This window comes from Pseudopipra pipra, chromosome 5, assembly GCF_036250125.1.
Source record: "Pseudopipra pipra isolate bDixPip1 chromosome 5, bDixPip1.hap1, whole genome shotgun sequence".
Taxonomy (NCBI): Eukaryota; Metazoa; Chordata; class Aves; order Passeriformes; family Pipridae; genus Pseudopipra; species Pseudopipra pipra.
The window spans coordinates 4,806,406-4,828,426 of NC_087553.1; the positions used below are offsets into that span (position 1 = coordinate 4,806,406).

General features: G+C 41.2%; 1 protein-coding gene across 5 annotated transcripts in view; it reads left to right on the forward strand.

Annotated features, from left to right (window-relative positions):
* Positions 1-22,021, forward strand: part of LOC135414011 (transcription factor ETV6) — a 135,530-nt gene that overhangs the window by 24,319 nt on the left and 89,190 nt on the right. For 4 of the 5 annotated variants that reach the window (XM_064654236.1, XM_064654240.1, XM_064654238.1 and 1 more), the window contains one exon: positions 17,525-17,651. In XM_064654236.1, coding sequence (XP_064510306.1) covers positions 17,525-17,651 — 127 coding nt within the window. The remainder of the gene's footprint in view (positions 1-17,524; positions 17,652-22,021) is intronic. The other variant, XM_064654237.1, reaches the window with a different exon arrangement.

Below are 22,021 nucleotides of genomic sequence, written 5' to 3' on the forward strand. Positions count from 1 at the left end.
TGGGTGACAGTAGACACATGCTTCAGGAGCTGCAAACTGTGAAGTGTGAACAGCCATCCCCATGATAAGGATATTAAGAAGAGTCCAAGCTCTCTGAAAGCCTGTTTTCTGCATGAAACTTGAAGAAAATGAGGTCAAGGTTCAGGTAGACTTCAGGAGTTTACAATGGTGAAGGAGGTATTATGTCAGTGCAAGTAAAATTTAACTGAAGATATAACTTCTGGTTTGTTTGTTTATTTTTTCCTGGAAGATTTCCTCCCTTCCCCCCAGCTTCAAAGGTCTTTGAATAAAGAGTTATATTTCTGAAGTCTAGCTGAATGACAGCAAGTGAAACAGTGTGTGACACCTACAGTTTGTACAATCATCCTTAGTGGGCTCTTATATCACAGGGAATAGTCAGGTATGGAGTGGTTTTTTTTTATATAGACCTGAAGTTTTCTAAAGACTGGGTTAGTGTTTTGGCCAAAGATTATATAGATGCATCAGGGAATCGTAGCCTCAAGTGCAGTGTGAGAGCAGAGGGGATCCTTGTGGCCTTACCATTTCTGCTTTGAAGGCTCACTCAGGCCCTGCTCTTCAGCCATCAAAGCTTATTTAGGCTTTTGCTGCCTGTACTGGTGTGGTTAAATGATAGCATGGGCAACTACTACCTTATGTATATGTTTAGAAATGCAGCCTGTCTTGCTGGGTGCTGAGGATTACTGTTGGCCTAGATTTGGCATCTTGTCAGTGTAAGTGAACATAGCTGTTTGTTTGTTTGTTCTTTTCTCTTGTTCTCTGAAACAAGTGTCTGAAATTTAAAGGTAGAAAAAGATACAAAGAAAAAGATAGTTATATGGATGATAATGTTCTTTAATGATACAAATTGCTCTGTAAATCTTTGTCAGGGAACAAAGCACTTGTGCCTAGGATTACCCTCATCACTGTACAAATTGGCTGGTAGAAGTTTGTGAGTAATTTGTGCATATGGGGAACATATATACCTGATAATTCCAGTTTCCCCACTACCCCCTTTTCTGTTTGTATGCACATCCTTATCTCTACTAGAGTGTTGCTTTCGTCTTGAGTTTCAGTGGTTGAAACTACTTATTACGAAAATGTTAGAGTGCAAGCCATCCTAGTTACATTAAATCTGCACCTGCTGATGCAGTCACTGTGTGTAGCTAATCAAATACCTCTGTTTAACTTGAGGGTCAATTTTTCTTGGGTTTGAGCCCCCAGTGGCTTCAAGTAAGCTCCTGGACTTTGCTCTGGAGCAGGTAAAGATCACTCAGGCATTCCCTTTTGCCTAGTCTGCTTTGGGATTGTAACTCCTGATGACAGGATGGTAAGGAACAGGAGTTAAATTCCTGCGATTGTTTATTAAACTTTGACCTTTGACTAGACGGGAATTTATGGTCCAGTGTAAATTGAAAGGAAGATATTACAACTGACACCCATTAACTAACACAGGTGTAAAATTTACTAGCCAACATTGGCTTCAGGGTGATCACTTTGGGTGATTTTTATGGGCTGATGCACCACTTTTGAGACCAATGGCATGCTGTATGTTTGGTGCAGTGTCTGTTCTCACACATATTGAGATAAATTAGTTTGAATTAATACAGGGCAAAAAAACTTCTAGATGACCCATTGCATAGCAATGAGCTGTATTACAAGATTAGTGTTGAGTTGTGTCTCTGTAAAGAATAGAGGTGGCTTTTTCTAAGTAATGTTTCAGATGCAGCTGGTGTTGCTGACCAAAAGAAATCTTCCAATTTTGATTTAATCAGAAGGACTACTTTTGCTAGAGTGCGAGGGTGGAATAAGATGGTTTTCTTTTAGAAAAAAACCCTACCGTCTTTGTTGTATTAATAGGCACCTGTAGGTATTCTGAATAGTGAAAAATCCCTCTAGCTCTCTGATCTCTAGGACTGTTCTCTAGGACTTGTTGAGGTATTTGGATTTGCAGTTTTGTCTGAAATCTGCATATCTAGTGCCCTTAGAATTTGTATTTCCATAGAGGGTGGGAAAGAAACCCACGACCTTTAACAAAAGAAGATTTTTATGTTTTTTTCTGACTTCCACAGCTCTTATAGTTAAACCTTGAAGATAAGAGCTTGTGCTGCTTCTAAAAACCAGAGGCTTGTGGTGTTTCCTCTCACTTGCTCTCATGTGTTTCCTTTCCATTCTCATCAGTGAGATCTGATCCTTTTTCATGTTCTCTGCTGTATTTGTGACTCTCTCTGTTTCCCATTTTTCTTCCCTGCATTAGAGAATTTGTGCCCCTGAATTCTCACCTGTCTCTTGGTAACAGGATTCCTCATTCTCTCTCCCAACTAGGAGCTCTGTGTACATGTGATACTAAATTCTGATGTGCCAAGGATGGTATATGCATCTCCCAACAGGGTTGATGCATTTTTTTTTATCTGTTCTGTAATTACAGGCTTAGCTATGGCAAGGGGTATTATCATGCTGCAAGGTATCACTGACTGTGTGACCAGCTACCTATTGCAAGTAATAGGAGCAGGTAGTTCTGCTCACTAAAGATACCAGTATTTCTGTTTTCCATATTTGCAATTTTCAGTGTTCAGCAAAACCTGTAGTTCCTTGTGTCAGTTAGGAATGCACATGCTTGCTCACAGTTTCAGATTAGTTCATGCAACATCAAGTGTTAAGATCTTGCATTTATTTTTGCACACTTGCAGATTGAGATGAGTTCCAGCACAGGTTCCTGATTAATACTATAAATCTTAATGTTAAGATTGAAGTTGCAATGGAGATATGTAATAATATGCATATATAGCATAAGTGTATGTGCATGTGCATAAGTGTGTGTGTTGAAAGATAGCAGAGCTTTGTTTGAGAGCCTGTCCACTCTTTCACCTACATCAACTAGACCAATAAAAAGTTTCACATTTCCATCCAAACCAGGCTTACCCAGCTTTTAAATGTATTAGTAGCTTTAGTATTTCCACTCTGGGGCCTTGGATCATTTATTAGGATTCCAGTCTGGATGGAGATAGGAAGAGGAGAAGCTTTTGGTGTAAATAAATAAAGAAATACTTTTTTTTTTTCTTTATGGCAGCTTACAAAGTTATGTAATTTTAGCACAGGATTGTCAGGCAGGAGGCAAGTAGAATGGTCTCTAGTTCCATAATGAATGCAGTTTTTTGCATGCATGTCATCCTATCACACACAGAGTGTACATTGTTCTGTCTAATTCAGGCTGGATTTTCCTGGTGTGAAGAATCACACTTGCCATCAGTGTCTTATATGTCTTAGCCTAAAAGCAGTCCAAGGATGCATGCTGTAGAGGAGGGGTCTGTAGGATGGCTTCACTGTGTCCATGAAGTCTGATCCATGTGAGCTGTAAGCATCCAGTCTGTTTTGAGAGATCCTTTCTTACACACTGTGTGGTTATGTATGTTGATATTACTGTTGCCTCCATGAATTCCTCCGTGGTGGCTACCAAGGGACCTGGACAAGCTTGGGCAGCTTACAACCATAGGAGGTGGTGTTTCTGTAGGGCTTGCAGGGTCAGGAGGGCTCATTCTCATTTAAGTTGACTCTAAGGACTCTCAAACAGCTGTCTTTCTGGTGAATGATTTTTTTTTTTTTTTTTTGCTTGCAGGTGTGTAAGCAGTGGTGCCCATTTACTTGTTGTGCAGTGAGATTGTCAATCCCTCATAAATTGTTTGTAAATCGCTTTGGGATCTTTCTGGCTGACAGAATGATCCCAGCCCTGCAAAGCCCAAACCTTAGGGAGCTAAACCAGCTGCCAAAGAAGCAGGTGTGTCAGCTCAAAGTAGCCTGTGAGGAGCAGCTGTATGCTCGAACTTTGCCCGTTTATTTACTCAAGGTTTTATCTCATCCTTTATTATACAGCCCAGTGAAAATGAATATTTACCATGTCAGTTAAACCAGGGCTATCTGAGAGGCAGACTCCGTGTGTGCTAGGTGGCCTCAAGGGTGAGAGAGCGGAGCAATACGCGAGTGTTAAAGGGGAAGGCTGTGCTTTCTGTGCCATTGGAGAAGATAGAGACACCTGAGTAAACAGTGGGGCACCCCAGGCTGTGTGGGTAGGGTGACTGGTTTGGTACACTCAATTGATTTTTACTTTTTATTTTTTAATTTTTTTTTCTCATGCCCATAGCATTTTTGTTCTGTGAGGAAATTTTTTTATGTTAGATCAAGACAAGAGCACTCCAAACAGAAAGCTAAACTTGCATTTTATTTTGCACATGAAGAGGAAAATTAATATTAAACCAGAATTTTCTGAATCAAAGACCAAGTGTTCTACTTGGAAAGTGTAGCAGCACAGTTTGCTGTTGTGCTCTAGATAAGTTACTCTGAAAAAAAAAAAAAACCAACCCAAACCAACAACCCTCAACATTTAAACCTGTGTGGCAATTGAAAGGGCTATTTTTGGTGTAATATTTTGATGTTAGCAAGATTGCATGTATTGAGGGAAATGTTTGCTATAACATTTGTTACCACTTCTGGTCTTCAGGCCTCTGGCAGTGGACTTACAGCAGGCAGTTGTGACTGATGAATTATTTTCTGTTTAGTGTATTGTAGGACAGTAAAGCAGCATCATTTTGTAGGATTCTGAACTGTTTGGTGTTAGAGTTAAGGCATTCATATCCCAGCATTGGTTGGGAATTAGGCACATGTATGTAGAAGTGGCATGACCATGCAGGGAACCATATGGTTGCTTAGAAGACCTGATCTCTGTGCCTGGCTCTGCCTACCTTGGGCAGCTCATTTCACTACATTGTGCCTCAGTTTCCCATTTTATCTGCCACATAACATCTCTTTAGCTGTTAAACGATTTTGAATGGGTCTGCGTTTCGCTGCTGAAAACAACTGCTCAACTTCAACACATACTTAATAAATGTAAACAGTTATGGTCTTAGGATAGTAAAAAGAAATTTAGAAAGATTGTGTTTGATTTTTGATTTTCCAACTGTATTACCAAGGTTTGATCTTTGGACCTGTATAACTAAAGTTTTTCTTTGGTTGCTTTCTGTTATTCTGCCTTTCGAAGGACTTTGTGGAAAAGCAAGCAGCATAAAAATCACATAACCAGTTTGGCAGGTCCTGTATAAACAGGCGAAATGCCAGGAAAAGTCATATGTCTTTGTTGCCAGCTTAAAAAAATTCAGGTTAATTTTCTCCTAATGAAAACCTCAGCCTTTGCTGTTCATGAGGAGGACTGTGGGGGAGGGCACATGATGAAAGGGGCTTGGAGGTTGCTTGCTGGAAGGAACATGTGTGTCCTCAAATGCTGAGAATATTGTCTCAGTCACCTTCTTGGCTATAGGAAAAGAAGAAGCATTTTTCATGCTTCTTGTAAGCAGGTTTGGTTTTTTTCCTTCCCCCATCTCCTCTGACAGTCTCACAGCTCAGCTCTGGTGTTAAAAGCACCCTGCTTGGGTAGCTGGGGTGATTGATTGATGCCCTCCTGTTTTGCTTGTACCAGCAGAGAGCTTTGCTGGTTTAGACTGTTTAGCTGTGAGTTGGGTCGGGTGAGGAATCCACCCTTCCTAGATGGATTTGTGCCATGTATAACCATGGGAAGGGTTTGGAGTGCCTCTATCCTGATTCTTGTGGCAAAGGAGGGATGTGTTTCTGGAATGATTTTGAAGCTCTCTTACGATGCAAGCCATCCATCTTTGCTACCCCTTGTGAGTGGAGAGATTTCAGTCAATGCTTTGACAAAGAGGAGCATTAGAAATCAGTTGTTCCCATGGGGGGGTGTGTTTAAAACCAATGCTCAATTGCAAAGTGAAATGATGCATTCTGAGAGCTCTGGCAAGATGTCCATGTCATTGTACTTTTCTCTTTCTATTTCTTCTATTTCTAGAGCAGCAACATAATCCCAGAAACATGGCCATGTCGGCAGAGGGTCGAAATGGGATTTAGGCAACTTGCTGCTTCTTCCTGCACCTCTGTTCCTAACTGTAAACTAAGATTCAGACAGATCCTTCCTCTAGTGCTTCACTATCTTAACTATTTTGGCTTTGAGCTCTTCAGGGCTGCCTTCTGCTTGGTATTTCTGGAATGCCTTGGACAATGGCCCTGTGTTTCAGTTTGCTTCTGAGTGCAGTCACTGTATAAATGTCAAGTCCTAACAGTGAAGCCCAGTAGAGTTCTTGGGAGAGAGTATTATTTTCTAAGGTGTCGAAGTAGGTTTTTGCTCAGCTTCTGTCACCTGAATGGGCTAGCCACCTTATCTGCATATGTTTTGGTTCCTCCACTTGTAAAGGTGAGTGTAATAACAGTTCTCTCTATTGCAAAAAAGTGCTAAAGGTATTATAGGACTTATTTAAAATTAGTGTAGTAATGAGGACCACGAACAAGCCTTCAGATTGAGTTAAAATGAGTTCAAGACCAGCACTTTACTCTTTTTCTTAAAAATGTCTGGAGTTTGCTCTATTTCAGCTGTCTCGGTTCCCAAACTTCCCACTTATGTAGTGAAGCAATATTTGAAGGTCAGAAGCAGTCTTATGGTAAGGGTGGAGTGGCTCTCACGGCAGTGTCCATTCAGATGTGAACCAGCAATGCTTAGTTGTGAAAACAAACCAAAGATAGCCAGAGTGAAACTTAAGCACTTCTGTTCTGCTAGGAATAACATCATAACCAATGCTCTGGGATTACGAGCTAAAACAAAATAATAATTTGAGGAAGAACAAAAAGTGATGCAGAGGTTGAAAGGAACAATTAAAACAATTGGGGAACTTAACAAACAGGAAAAGCTATGGCAAAAGGAAAGCAGCTAAACTGAGATTTGTCACAGGGCTTGACGCACCTGTGGGCTCAGCATTATCCCATTGTCCTGTTGTCACAACCAAGGCAATGAGCGCTGTGGTAATGCCACAATTTGTTTTGGAGCATCAGTAGCAGGACTGGGAACAGACCTGTGTCCTTCTTACTATTTCTCTTCAAACCTCTTCTGCACAGCTTGTTTTATCCTGTCCTTTGCAGTCTGACATCTGCCGCCCAGCCTTGTGCAGAACCACTGTTCAGGAGGTGATCCACTTTTTATTCCTCTTCTGAGTGCTGGGAGCGCCCCTGGAATTTCCAGACTGAAGGAATAAGGACTGTGTGGGATGTACCCTGTCACAGGATAGGTCATACCTGGAAGACATCTCTTGTTTTCAGAGTGGTTGGGAAAGGATTGCTAATAGGTCTCCTTACGCAACAGAATATTCACCCGCTTAGTTCATTACTTATTAGCTCCAGGCAGGGACATTGCAGATTTGGTAATAGTAATGGTCAGATTATTACAGTGTACAGCATTAATGGCGAGAAAGCATTTAATATGAGCCATCACTCGACACTGTCATCGTCCTCGGAATACAGAACATATTGTCTGATTCAGGCTAAGCTCTCCTCCTGTCAATACCCCTTCTTAAAAGTATGTCTGGCTCGTGAGCTTCAGCTTCTTTTCAAACACGTTTGAGAGCACATCTCTTCTTCTTTTGAATCAGATATGCAGTACCATCACCAGCTGTTTCTGTATGAATATATTTTAAAACCCTCCTTAAAGTTCTGCCAATCCTGATGGCCCTGTGCTGGAAGAACTATATTTTAGAGAAAATAAAAGATCTTGCTGTGCCTGAAGCTATCCCCGAGATGGTTTGTTTACTTTTTCTAAGTAATATTTTCATGTCTGATGCACTGATCAGCAGAAAGTTCAATTTATTCTAGTTTGCATTCTCATACCCATAGACAGCTGACTGGAGAGACCTTCCAAAAGCTGCTAAGTAGCTTGTTAAATAAATTGTAAAAAAAGTAACCCAGTTCTTGTCCAGTCTGACCTGCTGCAGATTTTGTTTCTTTTTATGTAACTCAGCTTCTTTCTGTGGTTTCCCAATGCATCTTAATGTTTTAATCACAGCTTCTTATTAGTTTATCCTTCTGCAATGTCTTCCAGGTTACCTTCTTTTTCCTCTGTTTTTATTTCTCTTTGGATATTGGATTGTATCTGTCATATCTCTGTCCATTTCTGTAGTTCCTTTATTTCTTCCTTATAAGCTAGACTGTTTCACTCTTGTAAAACTTGTCTGTCTTGCACATATGGGGTGTGTGTGTATATATGATGCAGAATGAAGTGCCTGGAAATGTGCAGGATGCAGTTTTCGAAGTGAAATCCTACCAGGCGTTTTTATATACTCTCCTTCTTCAGCTAGACTTTCCTTTTATAGTCACACTGATCTTATTTCATTCATGTTAAAGTAAGTAGCTGAAGTAGGTGAAAGAATAGTAGGAGAGGAAGATTGTAATTTGTTGTTTCTTCCATTTCCAGTTTCTGTATAGTAGTCAAGGTCAGTGCAAGTATGGTCCTTTCTAGGAACTCCCTCTGCGTGTAATGCGCTGGGAGTCAAATAATCTGAATCTTTCTGATATTTTATAGTGGCAAACATCCATCATTTCTTGTTTCTGGACTAGCTTATTAAGACAGTCTTTGAGAATGGGTATTTTATTTGGCTGTCTTTCTCCCGTTGTGGATGCTGTTCGGTTTTCCTGAGCACTCAAGTGGATCTGCTCATTTTTTCACCAGCAGCGCTTATTATAGCTCTCCTATTCCCAGGCTGGCCTAGATTCCCTCTGGAAAGTAGCCTTTACCTACTTGTAAAGTGTTGTTGAAGAAGGGGATATAGCACCCTCCGTGCCATGCTGTGTTTGCTTGGTTACTGTTGCACCACTTGAATCTTCAGGAGCAGCAACTCTAAGGTGTAACCTTAGACCTTGTCATGGCACCCCCAGGTTTTGCTGTGTGTTTGGTATGTCCTTTTTTCATGGAAAGTCTGCCAGAATTCTGAAGCGTGATGAAATGCAATGGTGCTGTGTATGCCAATAGTGGGGGGTTTTTTGCCAGTGAGGAAAGTAGTGAAGATGCCTGAGAGGTTAAACTGTTGTTTCACAGGACAGCAAGTAGGTACACCAGTTCTCTGGTCTGAAGTGGTCTTCAATACCAGAATCCAAATCTGCGATCAGGGTTGTTTTTGCAGTGCCTCCAGCAGTGGATGACTTTTCTTTGAGAAGGCACCTACATGATCACACATAAACGAGTTTTTTCCAATTTGGTGTAGTAGCTGATTTTTTGGGTGTGCCATTTTCAAATGGTAACAGATACAAGATAATTATGGCATATCGTGATGCAATTTGTTTCCAAATAAGCATATACGTATACACACTGTCGACTCTCAGGTTCAAACTGATTTCATGTAGATAAGGAGAGAGAGTAGACTTAAGTTACTGAACTGTAGAAGATAAATATTGAGGTCCATATGTGAATTTTACTTCCACACTAATGTAAATCAGAATCAGAAACATGGTTTAAAAAAACCCCACAAACGTGAGAGTTTTGCAGGTACAGATGGGAGCAGAGTCCAGGTGTGCAATGGGACCAAGAAGAGTCACTTCTTATATTTGTAAATGGTATTTTTAAAATGTGTATTTCAGGGTGTTGTAACTCCACAGGAATTCTGTTTCCATCAGTGACTGAGGATTAAAAGAACCTGTGACTTTTATGTGAATTACTCTCCTATGATTTTTCCACTACTTAATTGATGGGCACATAGATATCCCAGGGCAGTGAATGAGTTGACCTTGTCCATGTGACAGTTCTCACCTGTGGTTTGTGTTATGTAAATATTTGAAACCTTCTGTTGTGAAGGATTCTGTTCACAGTAATTGTAGCTTCAGTAAAAATGTTCAGAAAGCAATGCACATCCCTGATAGAAAGACTAGAAGTGATGATTGTGCTTGAAAATATGTTTGAATGCATAGTAAGCAATTGCAGTATTTTGACAGCTTCATAATGCAACCAAGTAAGAACACTTGTGCTGCCAGGCCAGCCTTGAGATGCTGAAGAGGAGCTTTCCCATAACACATGAGAGGGCAGGTCCTTGTACACCATGTTTCCCTTAGTTTTCCCATCTCAGTTTCATGGCCTCCAGAAATCTTGCACTGAAATGAGCACATGACTCCGGTAACGGGTGTTCAGAGTGTTAATTCCCATGCATGCAGGCAGGGTTGTACAACTACCATATGGTACAGAGATGAGGCTCTCCAGCCCTCCCTGTTTTAGAAAAAAGAACACAAAAAAGTGCAGTGAACTATCCCTGAGGCGCAGCTATCCAAGCTTGGAAGGTCCTTCTGTGTTGCCCTCCTTGCTTCCCTACCGCTTACTCGCTGGCCACAGTACTTTTCCTAGCTGTGCAACTGTCTGTCTGTCTCAAACCTTCTGTGGTGCTTTGTGTGAAGCAAGTGTACTAACAAAACCATGATAAATGCCAAAGGAACCCTGTGGATCACAGCAGTGGCCCAGCTTTTTCAATGCCCTGCTTAAACAAAGGTCAGTAGCAAGCTCTTCAGAGGAGTGTTGCAGTGACAACCACATAACACAAATTTTGGAGTTGCACGTGTAAAAGAGCTGGCAATAGGTCGTTTCTTAACATCAGGCAGTTGAATCCATGGCTGGTTTCTGCCTTGAAGTAGTAGGTCTCTTGAAGCAGTAGTGCCTCTTCTTGGTGCCTTGTTGAAGAAGGGTGGGTGGAAAGATAAGGCTTTACTCCCATTTAGAGTATGATGATTCCACTTCTAAATTCTGAATCAGAATCTGCCTCTTGTGTATTTTGTGCTACCTAGCTGAGATATCTATGGATAAAATTCTTTATTATACATATAAATGACTAATCATTTCATGAATTGTACTAAGATTTTTGTCTTAGTATTATCTTCTAGTTTTACCTGATAGTATCTTCTCACAGCCTGTTCTATTCCCTATTCCCCCATATTAGCAGTGACCTCAGTGAAGAAATATTTTTTGAGCATGTGGTTCAACTATTTATTTGCTTCATTGGTATTTGCTAATTTGAAATATTTTGGAGTGCTTTTACAGCAATGCAACTGTATCATGGCATTTTCAATGACAACATTGATCTCTTCAGGTTGCCTCTCCATAACACTTGAGTGCATCAATATTGTTGTCTGTATAATTTTAGTTTAATTAGAACAGTGGCTGTAATCATTATGGGAGAAGCATGAACTTCCCCACTGTCTCCTTTCCCCTTCCCTTTGTGATGCACCATTGCACCTCCATGCTGGTTTTTTATTTACTTAAATAAGGATCAAGACATGAGAGGGTAACCATCACCTGCCCCTGACCCAGGAGGGACAGGATGAAGGAAGGAGTCAGGGAGGAACTCAACTTCACAAAATTGCTAAGGTTACAGAGACAATCTCTGCTCTCAGTGTGCAGGAAATGAGATGTTAATCTTTTCCCAGTGCTGCTTTGCATAAGGTCCATTCCAGAGAGCTGTGTTTGTTTCAATTTCTCTAATTACTGATAATGTGCTGATTATGCTGTTATAGATTTGACATGAATTGCTATATTAATGGGATAAAAAATGAGATGTCTGCCATGGAAATTAAGAAGACGACAGCAACTGGGGGAAAGGAGAGAAGTGGAGAGTTTAATACATACCATGGTACTGCAGAGCTGTAATTTGCTTTTTCTGGAGCCTGAGCCTTTGTCCCTGGCAGAAGTTGGAGTATGCAAGCTATAACATTGACCACAGTCCCCAAATGTGCCATATAGTCTATTAGGGGCTCTGATTTCCCTCCTACTCCCTGTGCTAGACCCTCAAACTCGTCTCATAGTGGTCTTTTGGACTTTCATATCCAGCTATAGTGTTGCATACAAACCATTGGTGAACACTGCTTGTCTTCCTCCCCTTTCTGCTTCCCCTCGCATGCCTCCCTAATGATTAACTTACTTGAATCTGCTGCTGTTGTCCCCTGTGCTGCTCTGTGGCTGGTTTGCTGGCATTGCCCTGCTGAGTGCCTACATGTTCAGGGCCTTCTGAATCTGCCCTGCAAACACCTCATTTCCTCTCAACAACCCTTTTCTCTAAGGCTGTTTCTTCTCCTCTACCCTACTCGAGACACATACTGCTGTAAGGATCCACAGTAGGAAAACCAGACCACTATGAGCTCCCCCCAGCTCCTGGTCCCTTGGCTTGTCTTTTCATTTTTCTTGCCTCAGTGTGCTTGCCAAAAGAGATTGGTCCCATGTCCTCTTAGAGCTGGACATCCTCTGTGATTTGGGATATAGAGTGTTGTGTCCAGAACACCAGCTTCCACAGTCCTGAGAGCTACAACCACATGTTTCAAACCTGGATTTACTTAAGCCAAGGGCATGTTGCACAGGGGGTTTTAAGCCTAGAGCTTCCCCAGAAATCTAAGAGGGCACCAGAACATTGCTCACCTCACCTGCTCACCTCTCTAAACGTATGTCCAACAAGTGAGGAGTTGGAGCCAGGTGATGGGATGATACCCAGGGAAGTGGAAACTCCCCTCAAAGCATTGTCCTGCTTCCACTGTCCTGTGAGTAAGCAAGAATGGCCTGTGAGAACACAACAAGTAACTTTCTCCACTTCTACTGTTGGCTGCCCAGAAGTTACCACAGTGCAAACTGCTGTATCTCTACCTTGCCTGCTTCTCTGGGGAGCAGAGGGAGTCTGGGATGTTTGTAGAAGCAAAGATGGACAGCAAATGCAATAAGACAGGTGTAGAGTGGCACAGGTACGCCAGCACCCTGGGGGCCAAATGTGTCAGCTTTCCCTCTTGGTTAATTTGTCCCATTACATGCAGTGTAGGAGTAAGTTTCTTTGAGGTGATTGGGTTCAGCTGCCTTTTCTGCCCAGCACAGGGTATTTGCAGGCGACATAGTCTGTTTTGATTTCCTGAAAACTGCTGCATAGGTAATGCATTTCTTTGCTTTATCAATTAAAAAACGTAGTTTTAGTATACCACCTAGCCAATTACTGAAGTAGTCGTGTCATTGTGACAACAAGAAAGCTTGTTTTAGCAGACTTTCTTACATATTTTATTTTCATTTCTACAAAAACATATATGTCCTTTGTGCCTGGCATCTGAGTGAACTTAGTAAAGGGAGAAAAAGACTATCAGATTGCAAGGCTGTTGCTTTGGAGTTTAGAAGGGTGTAATTTTAGCAAAAGCCTGAAGCGGTTTTTACTTGCAGCTTCCCTCATCCTCAACTGTTGGACTTCTTTTAAAATTGCCTTTAAACTTTGCTATTTTGATTTTTTTATTATTATTATTACTACTGGTTTTATTTTAGCAATATGAATTGTTTGTGTTCCAAACAGAAAAAAACCTCTTCAGGTAAGTTTCATCTGAAAAGGATCAACCACAATTCCTCAAACTGAAACTGGTGTGTGCTTTGATGACTTTGGGAGTCTAGTCAACTGTTACATTCACTCTTACTACATAGTCATGATCAATACAGCTTTTGAGTTACCTTCCTGATTTAGATAGGATGATCTACAGCATTCTCAGCTGCTGGATATTTAGTATTTTGTACTTTTCTAGTACAAAGAGAACAAAAGCATACATTCTTTTGATTCTTAACCATGTGTTTCAACGTGTCTCTGCTAAATCGGGTGTGCCCCAGTCTCAGCACACCTGGCTGGTTGTCCTGGTGGCACTTTTGTAGCACCAGCCACTAGAGTAAACCCCAGGGAGGGCCTCCATAAAAGTTGACTTAATGCATCTGTTCAGTTGTTGTAGTCAAGGTGAAATTTCATGGTGAAACTTTCCTGACTCACTGTGAGCTGAAGAAACCTATCAAAAATGATGATGGCAATCAGTATGCCAGCTTTTTCATCCACTTCTTTGTGGCTACTGGCAAAATACTAGGGAGTTGCTATTTTGAAATTGCTAGTAGCTGGTAGTTGTTTGGGACTGAGCATCTGGTCACTTGTAGGTTTAAATGTTTATAGAGTCCCCTGGCAGATGGCAAATATGGAATGTGGTAATACCAAGTGCTTTCCTAGCACTCATCACCAAACATTTCAAAGGATCACACCAAATGTGTATTGATTTAGTTTCTTTTACCAGTAGATTAAGTTGCAGCAAGGGTGTTTGCCCAAGTACACGCAAGGTTCATGCTGGTTCTACCAGCACTGCCTATCCTTCCTCCCAAGCTGTGGCTTGAACAACCCTACCATTCTTGGCCTTAATGCAAAGAGAAATATTAAACTGACTAGTTAGGAAACTCTTTCAGAAAAATTCTTAGTAGCAGAGTGTCTGGTTGCGTAACCTTAGAAGCATGAGATGCCAGCTATGTTTTTGTTTGATAGATCCCACAGAGAGAAGCACTGGGCAGTTCTGGAGTTGTGAAGGTTAATGCAAATCTGTTCTCACTGGTGTGAGCACAACAGTTACCTCCTGGAAATATGACTCTAAAAAGCCTCAAAAAGTGTGGAGGAACACATGTGACTGTGTCCATGTAGGCTGGGAGTTGTGTGTGGCTGATGCACAGAGGTAGGTTGCAGAACTGGACTAATCTCTGCAGTTCTGCTTCCAGCCACGTTACTGCCCTGTGCTGCAAACAGGCATGAAGCTCATTTTTCCCATGAGATGCCTTGACCTCCCTGTGCCATTACCATTCCACACCTTTTGGAAATCTGTCCAGGACAGTTACAAAGGCAACTCTTTCAGCATGCAATTGTTAAATGTATTGCCCTTGAGAGGCACATGGCTGTCCTTTTTCAAGACAGCTTAGCGCTGAAATTACTTAGCTCATTTGAGCTTTGCACTTGCTGTAACTCAGGTTGTCCATGTGTCTAATAAAAAGAAAAATACTTAATGTCTGTAAATTACTTTGATACTTAGGCTGAAGGTGCTGGAAAAAAATGCAAGATTAGTAAGAGAGGGCATTTCAAAGGCACTAATAGAAGTTGGATAGCTAACTCCCCTTTGTGCCTTGTGAATTGTGTTCTGTAAATACTACTAATTCACACATTACTGTGGACATCCAAGGTGTATGGAAAAAGTAAGCATTTCCATATCTTCGGGTTTTGACTGTCCTGTTCCTAAGAATACTAGGAAAAAATTAATGAAATGTATCTGTTTATAACAGTAAATCTCAGTGAAACTGTCATGGTATAAATCAAGTTATGGTATGCCTTTAGGAGGTTGATCAGTAAAGGCAGGTACTGGAAGCATAATATCTTAATTTGATCCAGTGCCTCCTGGGTGTTGAGGGAAGTGCACAGATTCTAGATTTAATTTCATTTTTTGTTTTCACTTTTCACCTGCTTTGGCCCTTTGAAGCCAATTAGCCTTTGTCTTTGAAGCGATGATTCATTATTTCTGTGAGCATAAAATGGACCGAATACAGGACTGTATCCTGCAATCTTCAGGAGGGAGGAAAAGGACTTAGGTCTCCCACCTATCCTCTAGTACCTGTTTGCAGAGGCAAGTGTTTCAGAAGTGTTTCAGAAGCGTTCCTCTTTTTATAAATATCTCAATAAACAAAAAGGAGCAGTGTGGTTCGATTATCAGAACTGTGGATTGCAGCAGAAAGTGCTGGGAAGTGCCTCATTTCGTTGCAGTCTGCTGGTGCTGTCCTCTGGGGTGAGAAGTGCAAATGAACAGTGAGACTGCAGAACGGGCACAGAGAGCTGCACCTTGCGGGAATGGGAAGCATAGAGGCAGCTGTTTTGGGTCGGGGAAGGAATTACATAAGCAGAAAACAGAATAATGTTTTGTAGCTCCACAACTTTGTCTTTCATTGTGTCACAATGAACATCCATGTTTGTTACCTACAAAAAGCTGAATTCATATGATCTAATGGATTGCTGTTGCCTGGACAGTGATAAATAGAAAGAAATTGAGTTTATGGAAGACAGGATCATAAGATTGAACTATTTCTGGTTAAAAAGTACTGAGCTAAAAGCCACAGAGACTGTCCTTGCAGAAATAACATCACGATGGTGGAGTGAAACAGGCCTGTCTTCACTCCATCTAAACCCAGAATAGTTATAATGGTTTGCTCACCACATGTTGTCAGTGTTCTCTGCCATGTGGCTATGAATGGATCAGGGAATGAAATGGAACCCCTGATGTTGAGGCTAAACTTCTGGTTCTGCCTGAGCCCTGAGCAGTAAGCAGCTAGCAGCACCTTGCAGAAGAATGAACTGGGCTTGCTTTGAAGTGGTGGCTGAAAAATGCAAGACTTTCTAGGTGCTCCATGTTACATTTAGTTTTAGACATGTCACCTAATCTACCTCAAAGAGTTTTTTTACAAGCCTCCCCGTCCTTTTGGGGGTAAGGGTGCTAACATTACGTTCTGCAGGTGCCTCTATCAGCTTCAGTCTATTTCCCTGTCTCATGGCTGTGATGATGTTGTGGTTTGTCATGGAAATAGTTACCTTCTCTTGGACCAGCACCAAATTTGTCTTTTCCATTTGCCAGAGACTGAGGTCAGGGTAAGGAGCTGCACTCATACTGTCCTGCAGATGCTCAGAAATTAAGGTTACTCCTCCTGCTTCTGTGCATGCAGAGATGTAAATCCATACCGTTTGCACTGCTGTTCTTGAATTTCAGAAGCATGGTTTTGGAGAATAGCATGAATTGCCTTTCAGGAATCATATGATAATTTTTTTTATGTTCCTGTAAAATTGTGGCTATATTTATTTACAAAGGGTATAATTTGTGCTGTGATTGGAGTACAGGCTTAGAATATGGAAGAATTTTCCCTCAGATCTCATGAAGTTTTGGTCTAGATTTCTTGACAGGCATTTTTGTAAATAAAAACCTGTGATAGTTATGAAACTAATGCAACATTCACAAATTGCCTTTTGACTCTATTTGACCCTGAGGTTACTTCAGTTGGTTAAATCTTGATGGTAATAATGCCAAGGTCACAGGTTGAATCTCTTGTATGGGCCATTCACTTAAGAGTTGGACTTAATAATCCCTTCCAAATCAGAATATTCTGTGATATATGCTTCTGTGAGTGTCCTTGCATAGCTGCTTTCTGTATGCCAACTTACTTATTTGGTTGCAAGTTAAATTACTTCAAAGAAGATAGTAGTAACCAGGTTAGGCAAAAACAGAAGTATTACATTACTTGATGGTAAATAGAGTAGTTTGTAGTGATATATTTTTCTGCAGCAAAGACAAAAGTAATTTATTAATGTCTTTAAAATGCTAGGAAGGAGTAGTGTTAAATGTGTAACAAACTTGTTCAGATCATAACTGATTTGTTAGTGTAGTGGTTTTGGCACTTCAGTGGTACTCATGGTTGTATCATGGAGTTGCTGTCAGATTTTCACTGACATAAAACCTTCGGAGTCTCCCCACTTATGTGTCACTTCCCTTTCCTCCCTTGGCAAATTTCTGAGAAGTACCTTGGAAACTTTATGGACCTTTTGAAAATTAGACCCATCGCCCTAAAAGCTGTTTGGCCTCTGGCTGCAGCACGGGGCAGCACTTAGCCTGTGCAGTGCTTGCCCGCAAAGTGTGCTATGCTCTGTGGTTCCCTGGGCAGCCAGGTGCATCACTAGTGCTGCTCACCATCACCACACACACACACACACACTCACACTCTTCCTTCCTTCCACCTACTTCTCCCTCCTCTACCTTGGTTTCACACCTCCATTCCAAAGTTCACATTGTCCTCTCTCTCTCCCTCCCCCCCCCATTTTCTTTTTAACAGCAGGAAAGAATTTCGTACACACCTCCAGCGAGCCCGGTACCGACTTACACTTCGTCACCACTACATGTCCCAGTGCCTCAAGCGATCAGGATGGATGAGGACGCGATCAGACTGCCAGCACACCTGCGTGAGTGTCAGCACAGAGGCGTCTTCAGTTCTTGGACTGAGGAGGGGGCAGGGCGGGGTGAGGAGTTATCACTGGTTTTATGGAAGAGAGCAAGTCCCTGGCTTTATACTTATTTTTTTTTCTTTTTAAGATCTAGCTGGTTTGGTTTTCCTAGCTACTGTTTTTAGCTAAAGGAAATTAGTCTTAAATACAGTACGTTGTATCTCCCCCTCCCATCCCCTTGCCAAACATGACAGGCACGAGTATGGAGGGTTTATTTTGACAGGAAGTCCTATGTTTCTTCCACTTTAGAGGAATTGCTTGGTTATGTGCTGTGACACAAGGTCAATTTCACAATCTGTGGCGAGTGGAATGTATTGTGCTGTGGGTATTTTTCAGGTTGCTAATGTTCTCAAATACTTATGGTGCCCAGGCTCTTTGGTATAGAGCATGAGGGCTAACAGAGGCAGTGGGAAAGGAGGAAGAATGAGCTTAGCTGAGCACAAAAGGATGCTGCAAAGGAAGGAGGACATATCACTGACATTGAAACAAAAACTGGAGCTAGGGGCAAGGTGAGAACCAGGTACTTCTTGCTGAGATGATTTAATGTTTGAGAAATAGGAAAGGCCAAGGACTGTTGGCAAGCGAGAAGTGAATTAGGGAGATAGGATGAGGACAAGAAGAGCGGAATTTTCCTGATTGGAGGAGAAGCAGTTCTAATGGAAATAGAAATGTTTTAAGTAAACTTTTTTCAGGTGTTGCGTTCCTGGGTTACTTGAGCAACAGTGAGCAAGAGGGCCAGGAGCAAGCAAAACTTTGTGTTTTGCCAACTGAGAAATGGTTTTGGGATTTCAGGGGGACAAGGGAGTAAAGTCCATGTTTATCACAAGACATTCTCACTGCTGTCCTCAGCTGTCTTACACACACACACACTCCTTTTCTGTATAAAGACTGTTTCAAGCGTTTTTGTAGTCTGTGCTCACTCCTTTGCTGGCCACTGAGTTGCTCTGCCCCGAGGTCGTTCGTTGCCTGTGCAGCATTCTACATGGTCCTGCATAGCCTGGGTTATACCTTTTCTCTGCTTTCTGACAGGAGTGGGATCTGGCACTGTGACATTTCTGACCCTGTCTGGTCACTGCCTGAGTATCCATGAGCTCCCAGGCCCGGCTTGGCTGGCACATAGATGTGGCTGCTGATCTGTTCCTCTAGGCCAGGGAGGACTTAATGCCACACTCACAGAGCATTTCTGTGCTTTGCCCAAAACTTAAACACAAAAAAGCCCCAACACAGAAACAGTTCTCCAGCAGTTCTTTTCCCCACAGGTGCTGTTAATTCCCAGGTCTATTCCTCATTGCATTAATTGTTACTGCTTACTTCTGCTGTGGGAGCTACTGTCTGTCCCCTCCACAGCTATGATCACGGCTGGCTTTACAGTTACTTATTGCACTCCCTGCTGTGTCTGGAAGATGCATAAGGCGGGAAGGCAGAGACCCTTGATACTGAAAGTGGTGGTTGTTTTACCTACTTCCTTCATGTCAGCTAACCAGCATGCTAGATAATGTAGAGCTTATAAGGCTTCCTCTCAGTGAAGACTTTTTATCCAGTATTTTTAGGTGATATTTTTTCACCTTGATTTTTGTTTTGGTTTTCCTGTTCTTTTGGTTGGCACATTTTTAAACTTGCAAGGCTTCTTTCGCATTAGTGTTTCCACACCAGTCTGACTTGTTGCAGTGTAAAAGCACAGATGATTAATCATGAAATATCTGTGAAATAGCCTTCTATATATAACTATATGTCTGAGATCATAAACAGCATGGAACACATTTACATAGCCTTACTAGTTGTAGTCTGTGTCAGTGTAGTATTTTGTAGCTCACTATGCAGTTAATATTGACACAAAACACTGTCATCAACCAGCAGAACCAAACACTGCTAAAAACACTGTTTTTAAAGTACATAGATTCATAGCTAGGCCACGAGCGACCATTCTGAATTCCTAAAATGATCTCTGGTATAACTTCAGTTACAGAACTTCATGCAGTAACTGCTGTGTTTGGGTCCAGTAACTGAGCTACAACAGGTGCAGAAAGATTTCTGCTCTTTATGTAAAAGACTTAAGTGATGGGGAGGATATAAGGTCTCTAGATGTTCTTTCAATGCTTAATTATCCTCCTTATTTGCTTTTTTTAAGTGTCCTATTTATAGTTTGAATTAGTCAAGCTTCAGTTTCCAACTATTAGATCTCATTATCTCCTTTCCTGCTAAATATTATCAAAAGACTACTCCTGATATAGGTGCTTTTAGATAGTCACTTCTTAACCTTTTCTCAGCTAAACTGGATAGGAAGAGAGGTTTTTGAAGCTGTCAATCTTCCTGTTAAGCTTCCAGATTTTAAATTCTGTTTGTATCATCTCTGTGAACTGTTTCCCACTTCAGACATCCTTCTTAAAGTGAAGACAACAGCACTGAGGATGATATTCCGGGAGTAGTGTTCCTGATACCATGTATAGAAATAATTCAGCACCTTTTGGATTCCGAGTAATGAGGTTTAAGAGGTATTAATATGGGATTTTTCAGTTCCTACATAGACCCCTCTCTTTTATTTTTTGTCTGTTTGTTTATTTTAAAGATGCATCTGAGTCACGGTTTTCATCCTAAATCCAAAGTACCTCAGAAGTAAGGCAAGGTAGTAATTTTCTAGTTCAGGCTGTGGTACTGTGTGGAGATTGGGTTTCGACCCACAAAGTCTGAGGGTTTTCTAGGTCTGAGATTTTGTTTGGTTCCAGCCTTACCGCTGTTTTTGTCTGAAATATAATAACTTCTTTATAATAACTTAGCTGAAATATAATAACTTCTTTGAACCCTCACTAATTCCAGTGCAACAGAGAGATACGGTGAGTTTCTCTGTTCATACACAGAGCTGATAGCTTGTCAGGCCTCTACTCCTTCTGTTTCCGTGATGTTCTGTTGGCATTTACCAAAATAAAGGCAGAGTTCAGTCCTAACCCATACATCTTCACCTAGCTATGCTACAGATGCAGCTGAAAACAACAGTTAGCCCAAGCGAAGAGAGAACTAGAGACAAACATTTCAGCTGGAACATGAAGTACACCCTGTGGATTCAGGCAGTGTTTAGTGCCTTCCTATTAGAAATTTCACTATTTCTGATGTTTAAAAGCACTCTGAAACTGCTAACAGGAATAGTATGAGGATAATTAGTAGAAAAATTTCCTATTGTGCAATAAATTATTTCTCACTGTTTGGTAAGCAAATGGGTCTCAGCTATGCTGAGCTGATTTGATCCAGAGACTGGAAAACGGAGAAGTGCAGAATTTAGAAGAGTAGAATGCAGATCCCTCTTTGCTACAGTCTTGCATAGGAGGACTCCTCTTTGGCCAGCACAGCTAGATTATGTAGACAAACACCTTTTTCTGGGGGTGATATAAAGGCACCCTTTTCCTTCTCACACAACCTTTCTTGTTTTAAGAAGCTGCTTTCTCCCCAGTCAGCCCTGTTCCTTTAGTATAGAAATACAGTGTAAGTAGTCCTAACTTTAAATCTCTGGGATAGTAAAGAATAATTTTCTGATAAAACATACCTTTCTCTCATGCTGCACTTCTCTGTGAGGGACTGTTACCCCTACTTTTAAACATACTTGTTTGTCTATATCATCCACTTATTACCTAGGAACAGAGTATTGGGGGCATTGTAAACAAAGGATCAGCGGGGAGCTGGAGAATGTACTTTCCTACATTTTAAGTGTGTAGTCGAAAACCAGTTGCTCTTTGGCCCTGGTGGGTATGCTGTGGTAGTTTTGCAGCATATCTGATCTCCACTAGACTAATGTCAGACCGAAGGAGTGTTTGGAAAATGGAGATTTTTACTGAAGATTGAAGAGAAGCAAGTTTGGCTCTCACACAAGACTCTGCCCTTGGTGCCTTGTGTGACCTTGGACATCTTGTTTTAGTTTCCCCTCTGTAAAATTAAAAAAAGTCATGAGTGCAAAGACTCTTAACTGCCCAGATATTGTGATAATGAAGAATGCTAAGATAGGTGGAAGTCCTCTAAAACTATCTGCATACCCCTTATCTCTGAGGACACACTTAATATTGCCACAGAGCGAGTTAGTGGTTTTTTTTGATGGGGTCCGTATTTTTTTTATTCTATTTTTATTAAAGCAAATCTCTTTGTCTCATCTGGTAAAATGTCATTAGTTGCTTATTTTATGCCATAGCCGATACCTTGTAGTAAAAAGTCCTTGGAACTCCATAGAGGATACAGCATTTAAGAGATTTATATGAGAACCCTTCCCTGTGTCTATTAATACTCTCTGAATCAGAGAGAAAATAGGTTTTTCCTTTTTCATAATACACAAGATTAAAATAAGATGG